This window comes from Oncorhynchus mykiss, chromosome 2 (assembly GCF_013265735.2).
Source record: "Oncorhynchus mykiss isolate Arlee chromosome 2, USDA_OmykA_1.1, whole genome shotgun sequence".
In the NCBI taxonomy this organism is placed as follows: domain Eukaryota; kingdom Metazoa; phylum Chordata; class Actinopteri; order Salmoniformes; family Salmonidae; genus Oncorhynchus; species Oncorhynchus mykiss.
In genome coordinates this window covers 103387208-103400869 of record NC_048566.1, presented here as the reverse complement: position 1 = coordinate 103400869, position 13662 = coordinate 103387208, and the positions used below count along the sequence as shown (strand labels likewise).

Genomic DNA, 13662 nt, shown 5'->3' with positions numbered 1-13662 from the left:
GCAGTGAATTTTATATAGAGATTCAACCACAAAGACCAGGGAGGTTTTCCAATGCTTCACAAAGAAGGTCACCTATTGGTAAAAAAAATCATGACTTAGAATATGTGGACAACTATAAATACCTAGGTGTCTGGTTAGACTGCAAACTCTCCTTCCAGACTCATATTAAACATCTCCAATCCAAAATTAAATCTAGAATCTGCTTCCTCGTAAAACTGACAATCGTACTGATCCTCGACTTTGGTGATGTCATTTACAAAATAGCCTCCAACACTCTACTCAGCAAACTGGATGCAGTCTATCACAGTGCCATCCGTTTTGTCACCAAAGCCCCATCAACAACCCAACACTGCGACCTGTATGCTCTCGTCGGCTGGCCCTCGCTACATATTCGTCGCCTGGCTCCAGGTCATCTATAAGTATTTGCTAGGTAAAGCTCCGCCTTATCTCAGCTCACTGGTCACCATAACAACACCCACCCGTAGCACGCGCTCCAGCAGGTGTATTTCACTGGTCATCCCCAAAGTCAACACTTCCTTTGGCCGCCTTTCCTTACAGTTCTCTGCTGCCAATGATTGGAACGAATTGCAAAAATTGCTGAAGTTGGAGACTTATATCTCCCTCACTAACTTTAAGCATCAGCTATCTGAGCAGCTTACCGTTCACTGCAACTGTACACAGCCCATCTGTAAATAGCCCATCTGTAAATAGCCATCCAATCTACCTACCTGATCCCCATATTGTTTTATTTACTTTTCTTCTCTTTTGCACACCAGTATTTCCAGTATTTCTACTTGCAAATCATCATCTGCACATCTATCACTCCAGTGTTCATTTGCTAAATTGTAATTACTTCGCTACTATGGCCTATTTATTGCCCTACCTCCTTACCTCATTTGCACACACTGTATTTAGACTTTTTCTATTGTGTTATTGACTGTATGCTTGTTTATTCCATGTGTAACTCTGTGTTGTTGTTTGTGTCGCACTGCTTTGCTTTATCTTGGCCAGGTCGCAGTTGTAAATGAGAACTTGTTCTCAACTGGACTACCTGGTTAAATAAAGGTGAAATAAAATAAAAAATAAATAAAATAAAAAGCAGACATTGAACATCCCTTTGAGCATGGTGAAGTTATTAATTACACTTTGGATGGTGTATCAATACACCCAGTCACTACAAAGATACAGTTGTCGGAAGGGAAGTAAACCCCTCAGGGATTTCACCATTTTAAAACAGTTACAAAGTTTAAGTTAATGGTTGTGAAAGGAGAAAACTGAGAATGGATTAATAATATTGTAGTTACTCCACAATACTAACCTAATTGACAAGTGAGAAGAAGGAATCCTGTACAGAATAAAAACATTCCAAAACATGCATCTAAAGTAATACTGCAAAAAATGTGGCAAAGAAATTAACATTATGTCCCTTACAAAGTGTTATGTTTGGGGCAAATCCAACACAACACATCACTTAGTACTACAATTCATTTTTTCAAACATGGTGGTGGCTGCATCATGTTATGAGTATGCTTGTCATCGGCAAGGACTAAGGAGTTTTTTAGGATAAAAATAAACGTAATGGAGCTAAGCACAGCAAAAATCCTAGAGATAACCTGGTTCAGTCTGCTTTCCAACAGACACTGGGAGACAAATTCACCTTTCAGCCGGACAATAACCTAAAACATAAGGCCAAATATACACTGGAGTTGCTTACCAAGACAACACTGAATATTCCTGAGTGGCCTAGTAATAGTTTTGACTTAAAATCGGCTTGAAAATCTATGGCAAGACTAGAAAATAGTTATCTAGCAATGATCAACAACCAACTTGACAGAGCTTGAATAGTTTTTTTCAAGAATATTGTGAAAATATTGTGCAATCCAAGTGTGCAAAGCTCATAGAGACTTATCCAGAAAGACTCAACAGCTGTAATTGCTGTCAAAGATGATTCTAACATGTATTGACTCAGGGGTCATTATGTGGTATTGTGTGTAGATAGGTGAGGAAAAAAACGTATTTTATCCATTTTGAATTCAAGCTGTAACACAACATGTGGATTAAGTCAAAGGGTTTGAATACTTTCTGATGGCACTGTATCTTAATGGATGGGAGGGTCACACTCACAGCTATTACAATACTGTGTCATCTGAGGGTTTTTCCTGGTAAAAGATTGTATGGGAACCTGGCCACAGATTATCAATAGTAGCATTCAAAAACACCAAATACACTGGACAAAGAATGCTGGTTTGACCCTGTGTCTGTCTTCAGTGTATTTGGGTCATGTTATCAGACTCAGTGATAACCAGGACTAGGAACGTCTATTGTATATACACATAGATGTTTATGGACGGTGCCTTCGTCCATTCAGACCCCTTGACTTTTTCCACATTTTGTTACGTCACAGCCTTAAAATGGAATACTTTGTATGTTTTTCCTAATCAATCTAAACACAATACCCCATAATGACAAAATAAAGCACAGGTTTTCAGAATTTTCGAACAGGTCGTTGTCCTGTTAGAAGGTGAACCTTCGCCCCAGTCTGAGGTCCTGAATGCTCTGGAGCAGGTTTTCATCAATGATCTCTAAGTACTTTTCTAAGTTCATCATTGCCTCGATCCTGACTAGTCTCCCAGTCCCTGCTGCTGAAAAACATCCCACAGCATGATGTTGCCACCACCATGCTTCAACGTAGGGATGATGTCAGGTTTCCTCTGGAAATGACACTAGGCATTCAGGCCAAGGAGTTAAATCTTGTTTCTCATAGTCAGTGTCCTTTAGGTGCCTTTTGGCAAACTCCAAGCGGGCTGACATGAGCCTTTTATTTAGGAGTGGCTTCCGTCTGGTCACTCTACAATAAAGACATGATTGGTGGAGTGCTGCAGAGATGGTTGTCCTTCTGGAAGGTTCTCCCATCTCCACAGAGGAACCATCAGGTTATTGGTCACGTCCCTGACCAAGGTCCTTCTCCTCTGATTGCTCAGTTTGACCGGGCGGCCAGCTCTAGGAAGAGTCTTTGTGGTTCTAAACGTCTTCCATTTCAGAATGATGGAGGCCACTGTGTTCTTGGGGACCTTCAATGCTGCAGAAATGTTTTGGTACACTTCCCCAGATGTGTGCCTTGACACAATCCTGTCTCGACGCTCTATGGACAATTTCTACGACTACATGGCTTGGTTTTTGCTCTGACATGCCCTGTTAACTGTGGGAACTTATATAGACAGGCGTGCGCCTTTCCAAATCATGTCCATTCAATTGAATTTAAAAACATCTCAAGGATGATCAATCGAAACAGGATGCACCTGAGCTCAAGTTCGAGTCTCATAGCAAAGGGTCTGAGTACTTATGTAAATAATGCCTTAGAATAAGGCCATAACGTAACAAAATGTGGGAAAAGTCAAGGTGCCTGAATACTTCCCGAAGGCACAGCGGTCTAAGGCACTGATGATTCAGATGATACAGTATGATGATCAGAACAGGCAGAACTTGATAATACTGCATAAAAATGTCTTCCTCCCTGCCTTTCTCCCCATCTTCCTCCCTGTCTTCCTCCTTGTCTTCCTGTCCTTCTCCCTGTCTTCCTCCCTGTCTTCCTCCCTGTCTTCCTCCTTGTCTTCCTGTCCTTCTCCCTGTCTTCCTCCCTGTCTTCCTGTCTTCCTCCCTGTCTTCCTTCTTGTCTTCCAGACACTCACATGCTGAGGACCATGACACCAGAGAACATGTGTCACATGACCTCGCCGCCGCCGCTCCCCCCGCATGGCCATGGCTATCCAAACATGCACCGGGACATGTACCTAAAGCCTGAGCCAATGATCTCGCAGTACCCCATTGGTCCCACCTCCAGTGGGAGTTGCCAGGACCTGCAACAGAGCCAGATGCTGCATCAACTATTGCAACACCCACAACAAGGGCAAGAGTGAGTGATCAATCAACAAATTAACCAATCAATCAACCAAACAATTAATGAATTGTAAACATCTGCAGTTGTGAAGGGGAGGAGGATGAAGATAATGGGATAATGTACAGACTGTTGAAACTGTAGATAATGTGATCCTGTAGATACTGACATACTGTAGATACTGAGATACTATAGATAATGTAAATACTGAGATACTGTAGATACGATAGAGAATGTAGACCCTAGAAAATGTCAATATTTTTTGTAGATACTGTAGATAAAATAGATACCGTGGATGAGATACTGAAATATTATAGATAATGTAGATACTGAGATACTGTTAATACTATAGATACTGTAGTTAATGTAAATACTGAAATACTGTAGATACTGAGATAATGTAGATAGTGTAGATACTGTAGATACCGTAGATAATATAGCTAATGTAGATCATGTAGATACTGAGATACTGTAGATACTACACATACGGTAGATACTGTAGACACTGTAGATACTTAGATACTGCAGATACTGATATACTATATATACTGTAGATAATGTAGATACTATAGATAATGTAGATACTGTAGATACTGTAGATACTATAGATAATGTAGATACCATAGATACTGCAGATACGGAGATAATGTAGATACTATAGATAGTGTAGATACTATAGATAATGTAGACACTAGATACTATGGATAACGTAGGTACTATAGATAATGTAGTTCTGTACATGCTATAGATAATGTAGATACTGTAGATTCTATAGATAATGTAGTTACTGTGGATACTATAGATACTGTAGATACTATAGATACTGTAGATACTGTAAATACTGATATACTGTAGACACTATAGATACTGTAGCTACTGTAGATTTTATAGATACTGTATATACTATAGATAATGTAGATACTGTAGATACTATAGATAATGTAGATACTATAGATACTGTAGACTCTGTAGATTATATAGATAATGTAGTTACTGTAGATACTATAGATACTGTAGCTACTGTAGATTCTATAGATACTGTAGATACTATAGATAATGTAGATACTGTAGATACTATAGATAGTGTAGATATTATAGATACTGTAGACTCTGTAGATTATATAGATAATGTAGTTACTGTAGATACTATAGATACTGTAGATACTATAGATCATGTCGATAGATACTTTAGATACTGTAGATACTGATATACTATATATACTGTAGATAATGTAGATACTGTAGATACAGTATCTACAGTAACTATAGTACCTACAGTATCTACCGTAACTATAGTATCTATAGTATATCAGTATCTATAGTATCTACAGTATCTATAGTATTTACAGTATCTATAGTATCTATATTATCTATAGTATCTACAGTTTATCAGTATCTACAGTATCTACAGTATTTATAGCAATTACACTATCTATAGTATCTAAATTATCCATAGTATCTAGAGTATCTACAGTATTTACAGTATATCAGTATCTACAGTATCTATAGTATTTACCGTATCGATAGTATCTATATTATCTATATTATCTACAGTATCTACAGTATCTCAGTATCTATAGTGTCTCAGTGTCTATAGTATCTACAATATCTATAGTATCTATAGTATCTACAGTATCTATAGTATCTACAGTATCTATAGTATCAATAGTATCTACAGTATCTACAGTATCTATAGTATCTATAGTATCTACAGTATCTACAGTATCTATAGTATCTATAGTATCTACAGTATCTATAGTATCAATAGTATCTACAGTATCTACAGTATCTATAGTATCTATAGTATCTACCGTATCTATATTATTTACAGTATCGATAGTATCTATATTATCTATATTATCTACAGTATCTACAGTATCTCAGTATCTATAGTATCTCAGTGTCTATAGTATCTACAGTATCAATTATATCTACAGTATCTATAGTGTCTACAGTATCTATAGTATCTACAGTATCAATTATATCTACAGTATCTATAGTGTCTACAGTATCTATAGTATCTACACTATCAATTATATCTACAGTATCTACAGTATCTATAGTATCTATAGTGTCAATTATATCTACAGTATCTACAGTATCTATAGTGTCTACAGTATCTATAGTATCTACAGTATCAATTATATCTACAGTATCTATAGTGTCTACAGTATCTATAGTATCTACAGTATCAATTATATCTACAGTATCTATAGTATCTACAGTATCAATTATATCTACAGTATCTATAGTGTCTACAGTATCTATAGTATCTACACTATCAATTATATCTACAGTATCTACAGTATCTATAGTATCTACAGTATCAATTATATCTACAGTATCTATAGTATCTATAGTGTCTACAGTATCTATAGTGTCTACAGTATCTATAGTATCTACAGTGTCTACAGTATCTACAGTATCTATAGTATCTACAGTGTCTACAGTATCTACAGTACCTACAGTATCTATAGTATCTACAGTATCAATTATATCTACAGTATCTATAGTATCTATAGTGTCTACAGTATCTATAGTGTCTACAGTATCTATAGTATCTACAGTGTCTACAGTATCTACAGTATCTACAGTATCTATAGTATCTACAGTGTCTACAGTATCTATAGTATCTACAGTGTCTACAGTATCTCAGTATCATAAGATCTTTCCACCCAAACTTTTTGTGAGATTATTAACAACCATATGATTGTATACATAACATACTCATTTACCTCAAAGATATGGGTTGTGGTGGAAATGACAAGGTGTGGTGGAAATGACAAGGTGTGGTGGAAATGACAAGGTGTGGTGGAAATGACAAGGTGTGGTGGAAATGACAAGGTGTGGTGGAAATGACAAGGTGTGATGGAAATGACAAGGTGTGGTGGAAATGACAAGGTGTGGTGGAAATGACAAGGTGTGGTGGAAATGACAAGGTGTGATGGAAATGACAAGGTGTGGTGGAAATGACAAGGTGTGATGGAAATGACAAGGTGTGATGGAAATGACAAGGTGTGGTGGAAATGACAAGGTGTGGTGGAAATGACAAGGTGTGGTGGAAATGACAAGGTGTGATGGAAATGACAAGGTGTGATGGAAATGACAAGGTGTGGGTGGAAATGACAAGGTGTGGGTGGAAATGACAAGGTGTGGGTGGAAATGACAAGGTGTGGGTGGAAATGACAAGATGTGGTGGAAATGACAAGATGTGATGGAAATGACAAGGTGTGGTGGAAATGACAAGGTGTGATGGAAATGACAAGGTGTGGTGGAAATGACAAGGTGTGATGGAAATGACAAGGTGTGATGGAAATGACAAGATGTGGTGGAAATGACAAGGTGTGGTGGAAATGACAAGATGTGGTGGAAATGACAAGATGTGATGGAAATGACAAGGTGTGGTGGAAATGACAAGGTGTGATGGAAATGACAAGGTGTGGTGGAAATGACAAGGTGTGATGGAAATGACAAGGTGTGGTGGAAATGACAAGGTGTGGTGGAAATGACAAGGTGTGATGGAAATGACAAGGTGTGGTGGAAATGACAAGGTGTGGTGGAAATGACAAGCAGGTGACCCTCCACACCTGTGTTGGATATTACCACATATGATACAGTTTCACTTTGCTCACTGAGCTCTTCTATGCGGCATGACCCATCTGCTATCTGGGCCCATCTCTTAAAAACACTGGCTTACTTCCTTGAGCTTTGCCCATCAGCTACAGCTGTACACTTTGTGAGTGATGGGTCTACAACCCAGTATAGGTCTAAAAAATAATTTCTACTATCTCTCCACCCTTCAGGGCGTTTACCCTGGTATCGTGCAAAACATTCACAGAGAGAGTGGTGCTCTTGTGAAAACCCAGAGTCGAGTTGGCCCCAACCATTTTGGGGGATTGGGGGGGGGGGGGGGGGGGGGGGGGGGGGGGCAATGAGAGGCAACAGCATGCGATAAAGACCACAGCATGTGGACTTGGACATGTCCCGGAGCCCCATCCAGTGACCAAAAGGCACATGGAGCTGGATGCCTTGGTCTGGGAGGAACATAGCTCTCTTTCTAAGCCTTAGATACACCTGGAAACTCACAATACAGTACATACAAAGCAGGACATAAATCTAGTTGTAGCATCTAAGTGTAGTCAAGGACAAGACATTGTTCTCATGTTGACAAGGTGCTCGTTCCAGTGTTTTGGAATCTTACTTTGTCATATATTAATTAAATGTTTAGCAATGGTTGCTGTTCAAAATGTTTGCAATAAAATGTTGTTTTCATACGTTTTTTATTTACATAGATGTCATTTCCATCACACCTTGTCATTTCCACCACACCTTGTCATTTCCACCACACCTTGTCATTTCCACCACACCTTGTCATTTCCACCACACCTTGTCATTTCCACCACACCTTGTCATTTCCACCACACCTTGTCATTTCCATCACACCTTGTCATTTCCACCACACCTTGTCATTTCCACCACACCTTGTCATTTCCATCACACCTTGTCATTTCCACACACACCTTGTCATTTCCACACACACCTTGTCATTTCCACCACACCTTGTCATTTCCATCACACCTTGTCATTTCCATCACACCTGGTCATTTCCACCACACCTTGTCATTTCCACCACACCTTGTCATTTCCACCCACACCTTGTCATTTCCATCACACCTTGTCATTTCCACCACACCTTGTCATTTCCACCACACCTTGTCATTTCCACCCACACCTTGTCATTTCCATCACACCTTGTCATTTCCACCCACACCTTGTCATTTCCACCACACCTTGTCATTTCCACCCACACCTTGTCATTTCCATCACACCTTGTCATTTCCACCCACACCTTGTCATTTCCATCACACCTTGTCATTTCCACCCACACCTTGTCATTTCCATCACACCTTGCCATTTCCACCCACACCTTGTCATTTCCACCACACCTTGTCATTTCCATCACACCTGGTATTTCCACCACACCTGGTCATTTCCATCACACCTTGTCATTTCCACCCACACCTTGTCATTTCCATCACACCTGGTCATTTCCACCACACCTTGTCATTTCCATCACACCTTGTCATTTCCACCACACCTTGTCATTTCCACCCACACCTTGTCATTTCCACCCACACCTTGTCATTTCCACCCACACCTTGTCATTTCCACCACACCTTGTCATTTCCACCACACCTTGTCATTTCCATCACACCTTGTCATTTCCATCACACCTTGTCATTTCCACCACACCTTGTCATTTCCACCCACACCTTGTCATTTCCATCACACCTTGTCATTTCCACCACACCTTGTCATTTCCACCCACACCTTGTCATTTCCACCCACACCTTGTCATTTCCACCCACACCTTGTCATTTCCACCCACACCTTGTCATTTCCACCACACCTTGTCATTTCCACCCACACCTTGTCATTTCCACCCACACCTTGTCATTTCCATCACACCTTGTCATTTCCACCACACCTTGTCATTTCCACCACACCTTGTCATTTCCACCCACACCTTGTCATTTCCATCACACCTTGTCATTTCCACCACACCTTGTCATTTCCACCCACAACCTTGTCATTTCCACCCACACCTTGTCATTTCCACCCACACCTTGTCATTTCCACCCACACCTTGTCATTTCCACCCACACCTTGTCATTTCCACCCACACCTTGTCATTTCCATCACACCTTGTCATTTCCACCACACCTTGTCATTTCCACCACACCTTGTCATTTCCACCCACACCTTGTCATTTCCATCACACCTTGTCATTTCCACCACACCTTGTCATTTCCACCCACAACCTTGTCATTTCCACCCACACCTTGTCATTTCCATCACACCTTGTCATTTCCACCCACACCTTGTCATTTCCACCCACACCTTGTCATTTCCACACACACCTTGTCATTTCCACCACACCTTGTCATTTCCACCCACACCTTGTCATTTCCACCCACACCTTGTCATTTCCATCACACCTTGTCATTTCCACCACACCTTGTCATTTCCACCACACCTTGTCATTTCCACCCACACCTTGTCATTTCCATCACACCTTGTCATTTCCACCACACCTTGTCATTTCCACCACACCTTGTCATTTCCACCCACACCTTGTCATTTCCACCACACCTTGTCATTTCCATCACACCTTGTCATTTCCACCACACCTTGTCATTTCCACCCACACCTTGTCATTTCCACCCACACCTTGTCATTTCCACCACACCTTGTCATTTCCACCCACACCTTGTCATTTCCACCCACACCTTGTCATTTCCACCCACACCTTGTCATTTCCATCACACCTTGTCATTTCCACCACACCTTGTCATTTCCACCACACCTTGTCATTTCCACCCACACCTTGTCATTTCCACCCACACCTTGTCATTTCCACCACACCTTGTCATTTCCACCCACACCTTGTCATTTCCACCCACACCTTGTCATTTCCACCACACCTTGTCATTTCCACCACACCTTGTCATTTCCATCACACCTTGTCATTTCCACCACACCTTGTCATTTCCACCCACACCTTGTCATTTCCACCCACACCTTGTCATTTCCACCACACCTTGTCATTTCCACCCACACCTTGTCATTTCCACCCACACCTTGTCATTTCCACCCACACCTTGTCATTTCCATCACACCTTGTCATTTCCACCACACCTTGTCATTTCCACCACACCTTGTCATTTCCACCCACACCTTGTCATTTCCACCCACACCTTGTCATTTCCACCACACCTTGTCATTTCCACCCACACCTTGTCATTTCCACCCACACCTTGTCATTTCCACCACACCTTGTCATTTCCACCACACCTTGTCATTTCCACCACACCTTGTCATTTCCACCACACCTTGTCATTTCCACCACACCTTGTCATTTCCACCACACCTTGTCATTTCCACCACACCTTGTCATTTCCACCACACCTTGTCATTTCCACCACACCTTGTCATTTCCACCACAACCCATATCTTTGAGGTAAATGAGTATGTTATGTATACAATCATATGGTTGTTAATAATCTCACAAAACGTTTGGGTGGAAAGATCTTATGATACTGAGATACTGTAGACACTGTAGATACTATAGATACTGTAGACACTGTAGATATAATTGATACTGTAGATACTATAGATACTGTAGATACTGTAGATATAATTGACACTATAGATACTATAGATACTGTAGATACTGTAGATATAATTGATAGTGTAGATACTATAGACACTGTAGATACTATAGATACTGTAGACACTATAGATACTGTAGATATAATTGATACTGTAGATACTATAGACACTGAGATACTATAGATACTGAGATACTGTAGATACTGTAGATAATATAGATAATATAGATACTATCGATACTGTAAATAATATAGATACGGTAGATACTATAGATACTATAGATACTGTAGATACTGTAGATACTATTGATACTATAGATACTGTAGATACTGTAGATACTATAGATACTATAGATATTGTAGATACTATAGACACTGAGATACTATAGATACTGAGATACTGTAGATACTGTAGATAATATAGATAATATAGATACTATCGATACGGTAAATACTATAGATACTGTAGATACTGATATACTGTAAATACTGTAGATACTCTAGATACTATGGATAATATAGATACTATAGATAGTGTAATTGCTATAAATACTGTAGATACTGTAGATACTGATGTACTGTAGATACTATAGATAATATAGATACTATAGATACTGTAAATACTATAGATACTGTAGATACTATAGATACTGTAAATACTATAGATACTGATATACTATAGATACTGATATACTATAGATACTATAGTTACGGTAGATACTGTAGGTACTATAGTTACTGTAGATACTGTAGATACTGTAGATACTATAGATAATATAGATACTGTAAATACTATAGATACTGTAGATACTGTAAATACTATAGATACTGTAAATACTATAGATACTGTAAATACTATAGATACTATAGATACTGTAAATACTATAGATACTGTAGATACTGTAAATACTGTAGATACTGTAAATGCTGTAGATACTGTAAATACTGTAGATACTGATATACTATAAATATTATAGATACTGTAGATACTGTAGATAATATAGATACTCTAGATACCGTAGGTACTGGGATACTGTAGGTTCTGTAGATATTTAGATTCTGTAGATATTGAGATACTGTAAATACTGTAGATACTGCTATACTATAAATATTATAGATACTGTAGATACTGTAGATACTGTATATACTGAGATACTATAGATACTATAGATACCGTAGATACCATAGATACTGTAAATACAGTAGATACTATAGATACTGAGATACTGTAGATACTATAGATACTGTAGATACTGTATATACTGAGATACTATAGATACCGTAGATACCATAGATAGTATAGCTACTGTAGATTCTATAGATCCTGAGATACTGTAGATACCGTAGCTACTGTAGATACTATAGATACCGTAAATACAGTAGATACTATAGATACTGAGATACTGTACATACTATAGACACTGTAGATACTGTAAATACTGAGATACTATAGATACTATAGATACCGTAGATACCATAGATTGTATAGCTACTGTAGATTCTATAGATACTGAGATACTGTAGATTCCGCAGAAATTGAAGCTACTATAGATACGGTAGATACTGAGATACTATAGACACTTTAGATACTATAGATACTGAGAAACTATAGGAATGGAGGGAGGAATGGAGGTAGGAATGGAGGGAGGAATGGAGGGAGGAATGGAGGGATTAATGGAGGGAGGAATGGAGGGAGGAATGGATGGAGGAATAGATGGAGGAATGTCAGCTGTAGGAGAGGGAAGGTGTGATCAGGAGAGAAAGAGATGAATGGTTTTCTGGTAGACCAGAGAGGGGTGCCCTCCATCTCGTGTTTTAGTTGATCAATCAATCTTGATCTCTGGATGAAAATGATTACGTTCCGTACATGTGTTTGTGTTTATGTGTGTGTTTACAGTGGGATAGCAGTCCACCAGGCGAAGAAGAGGAAACATGCTGACGGTCCTGACAGCACCCTGAACTCTCAGATCCTCACAGGTATCATCAAACAAGAGCCAGGTAGGCAGGCATATCTTTGTCTGTCTCTCTCTCTCTCTCTTTCTTTCTTTCTCTCTGTCTCTCTCTGACGGTCTTATTTAGTCTTTCTCCGTCTCTCTCTCTCTCTCTCTCTCTCTCTCTCCTTCTGACTTTCCCCCATTACCCCATTCTTATATCCAAACATACTGTCATATGCATACGCTCAAACATTAATCCAAAAAATACACCTTTGGGTATAAAACAACTGGTCTTCTGAAACATCATGCCACAGTGGCCTCCCTCCACTTTTCCCTGTTCTGTTGCCTTGGCAACATGTTGGGAATTAAAGAAGAAAGTCACACAGTCTATGAATGCTCATAACAATGTAATTAGTAAGCATAACCATCATGACATCATAACATCATGACATCATGACATCATAACCATCATAACCATTATAACATCATAACCATCATAACCATTATAACATCATAACCATCATGACGTCATAACCATCATAACCAGCATAACCATTATAACCATTATAACATCATAAACATCATGACCATCATAACCAACATAACAACATAACCATTATAACATCATAACCATCATAACCAACATAACAACATAACCATT

At 39.2% G+C, this 13662-nt stretch overlaps 1 protein-coding gene across 3 annotated transcripts in view; it reads left to right on the top strand.

Moving 5' to 3' along the window:
* The window catches only part of myrf (myelin regulatory factor), an 88967-nt gene that overhangs the window by 39043 nt on the left and 36262 nt on the right, over positions 1-13662 (top strand). For 2 of the 3 annotated variants that reach the window (XM_036961463.1, XM_036961460.1), the window contains exons 5-6: positions 3682-3913; positions 12965-13065. In XM_036961463.1, the coding sequence (XP_036817358.1) occupies positions 3682-3913; positions 12965-13065 (333 nt within the window). The remainder of the gene's footprint in view (positions 1-3681; positions 3914-12964; positions 13066-13662) is intronic. The other variant, XM_036961469.1, reaches the window with a different exon arrangement.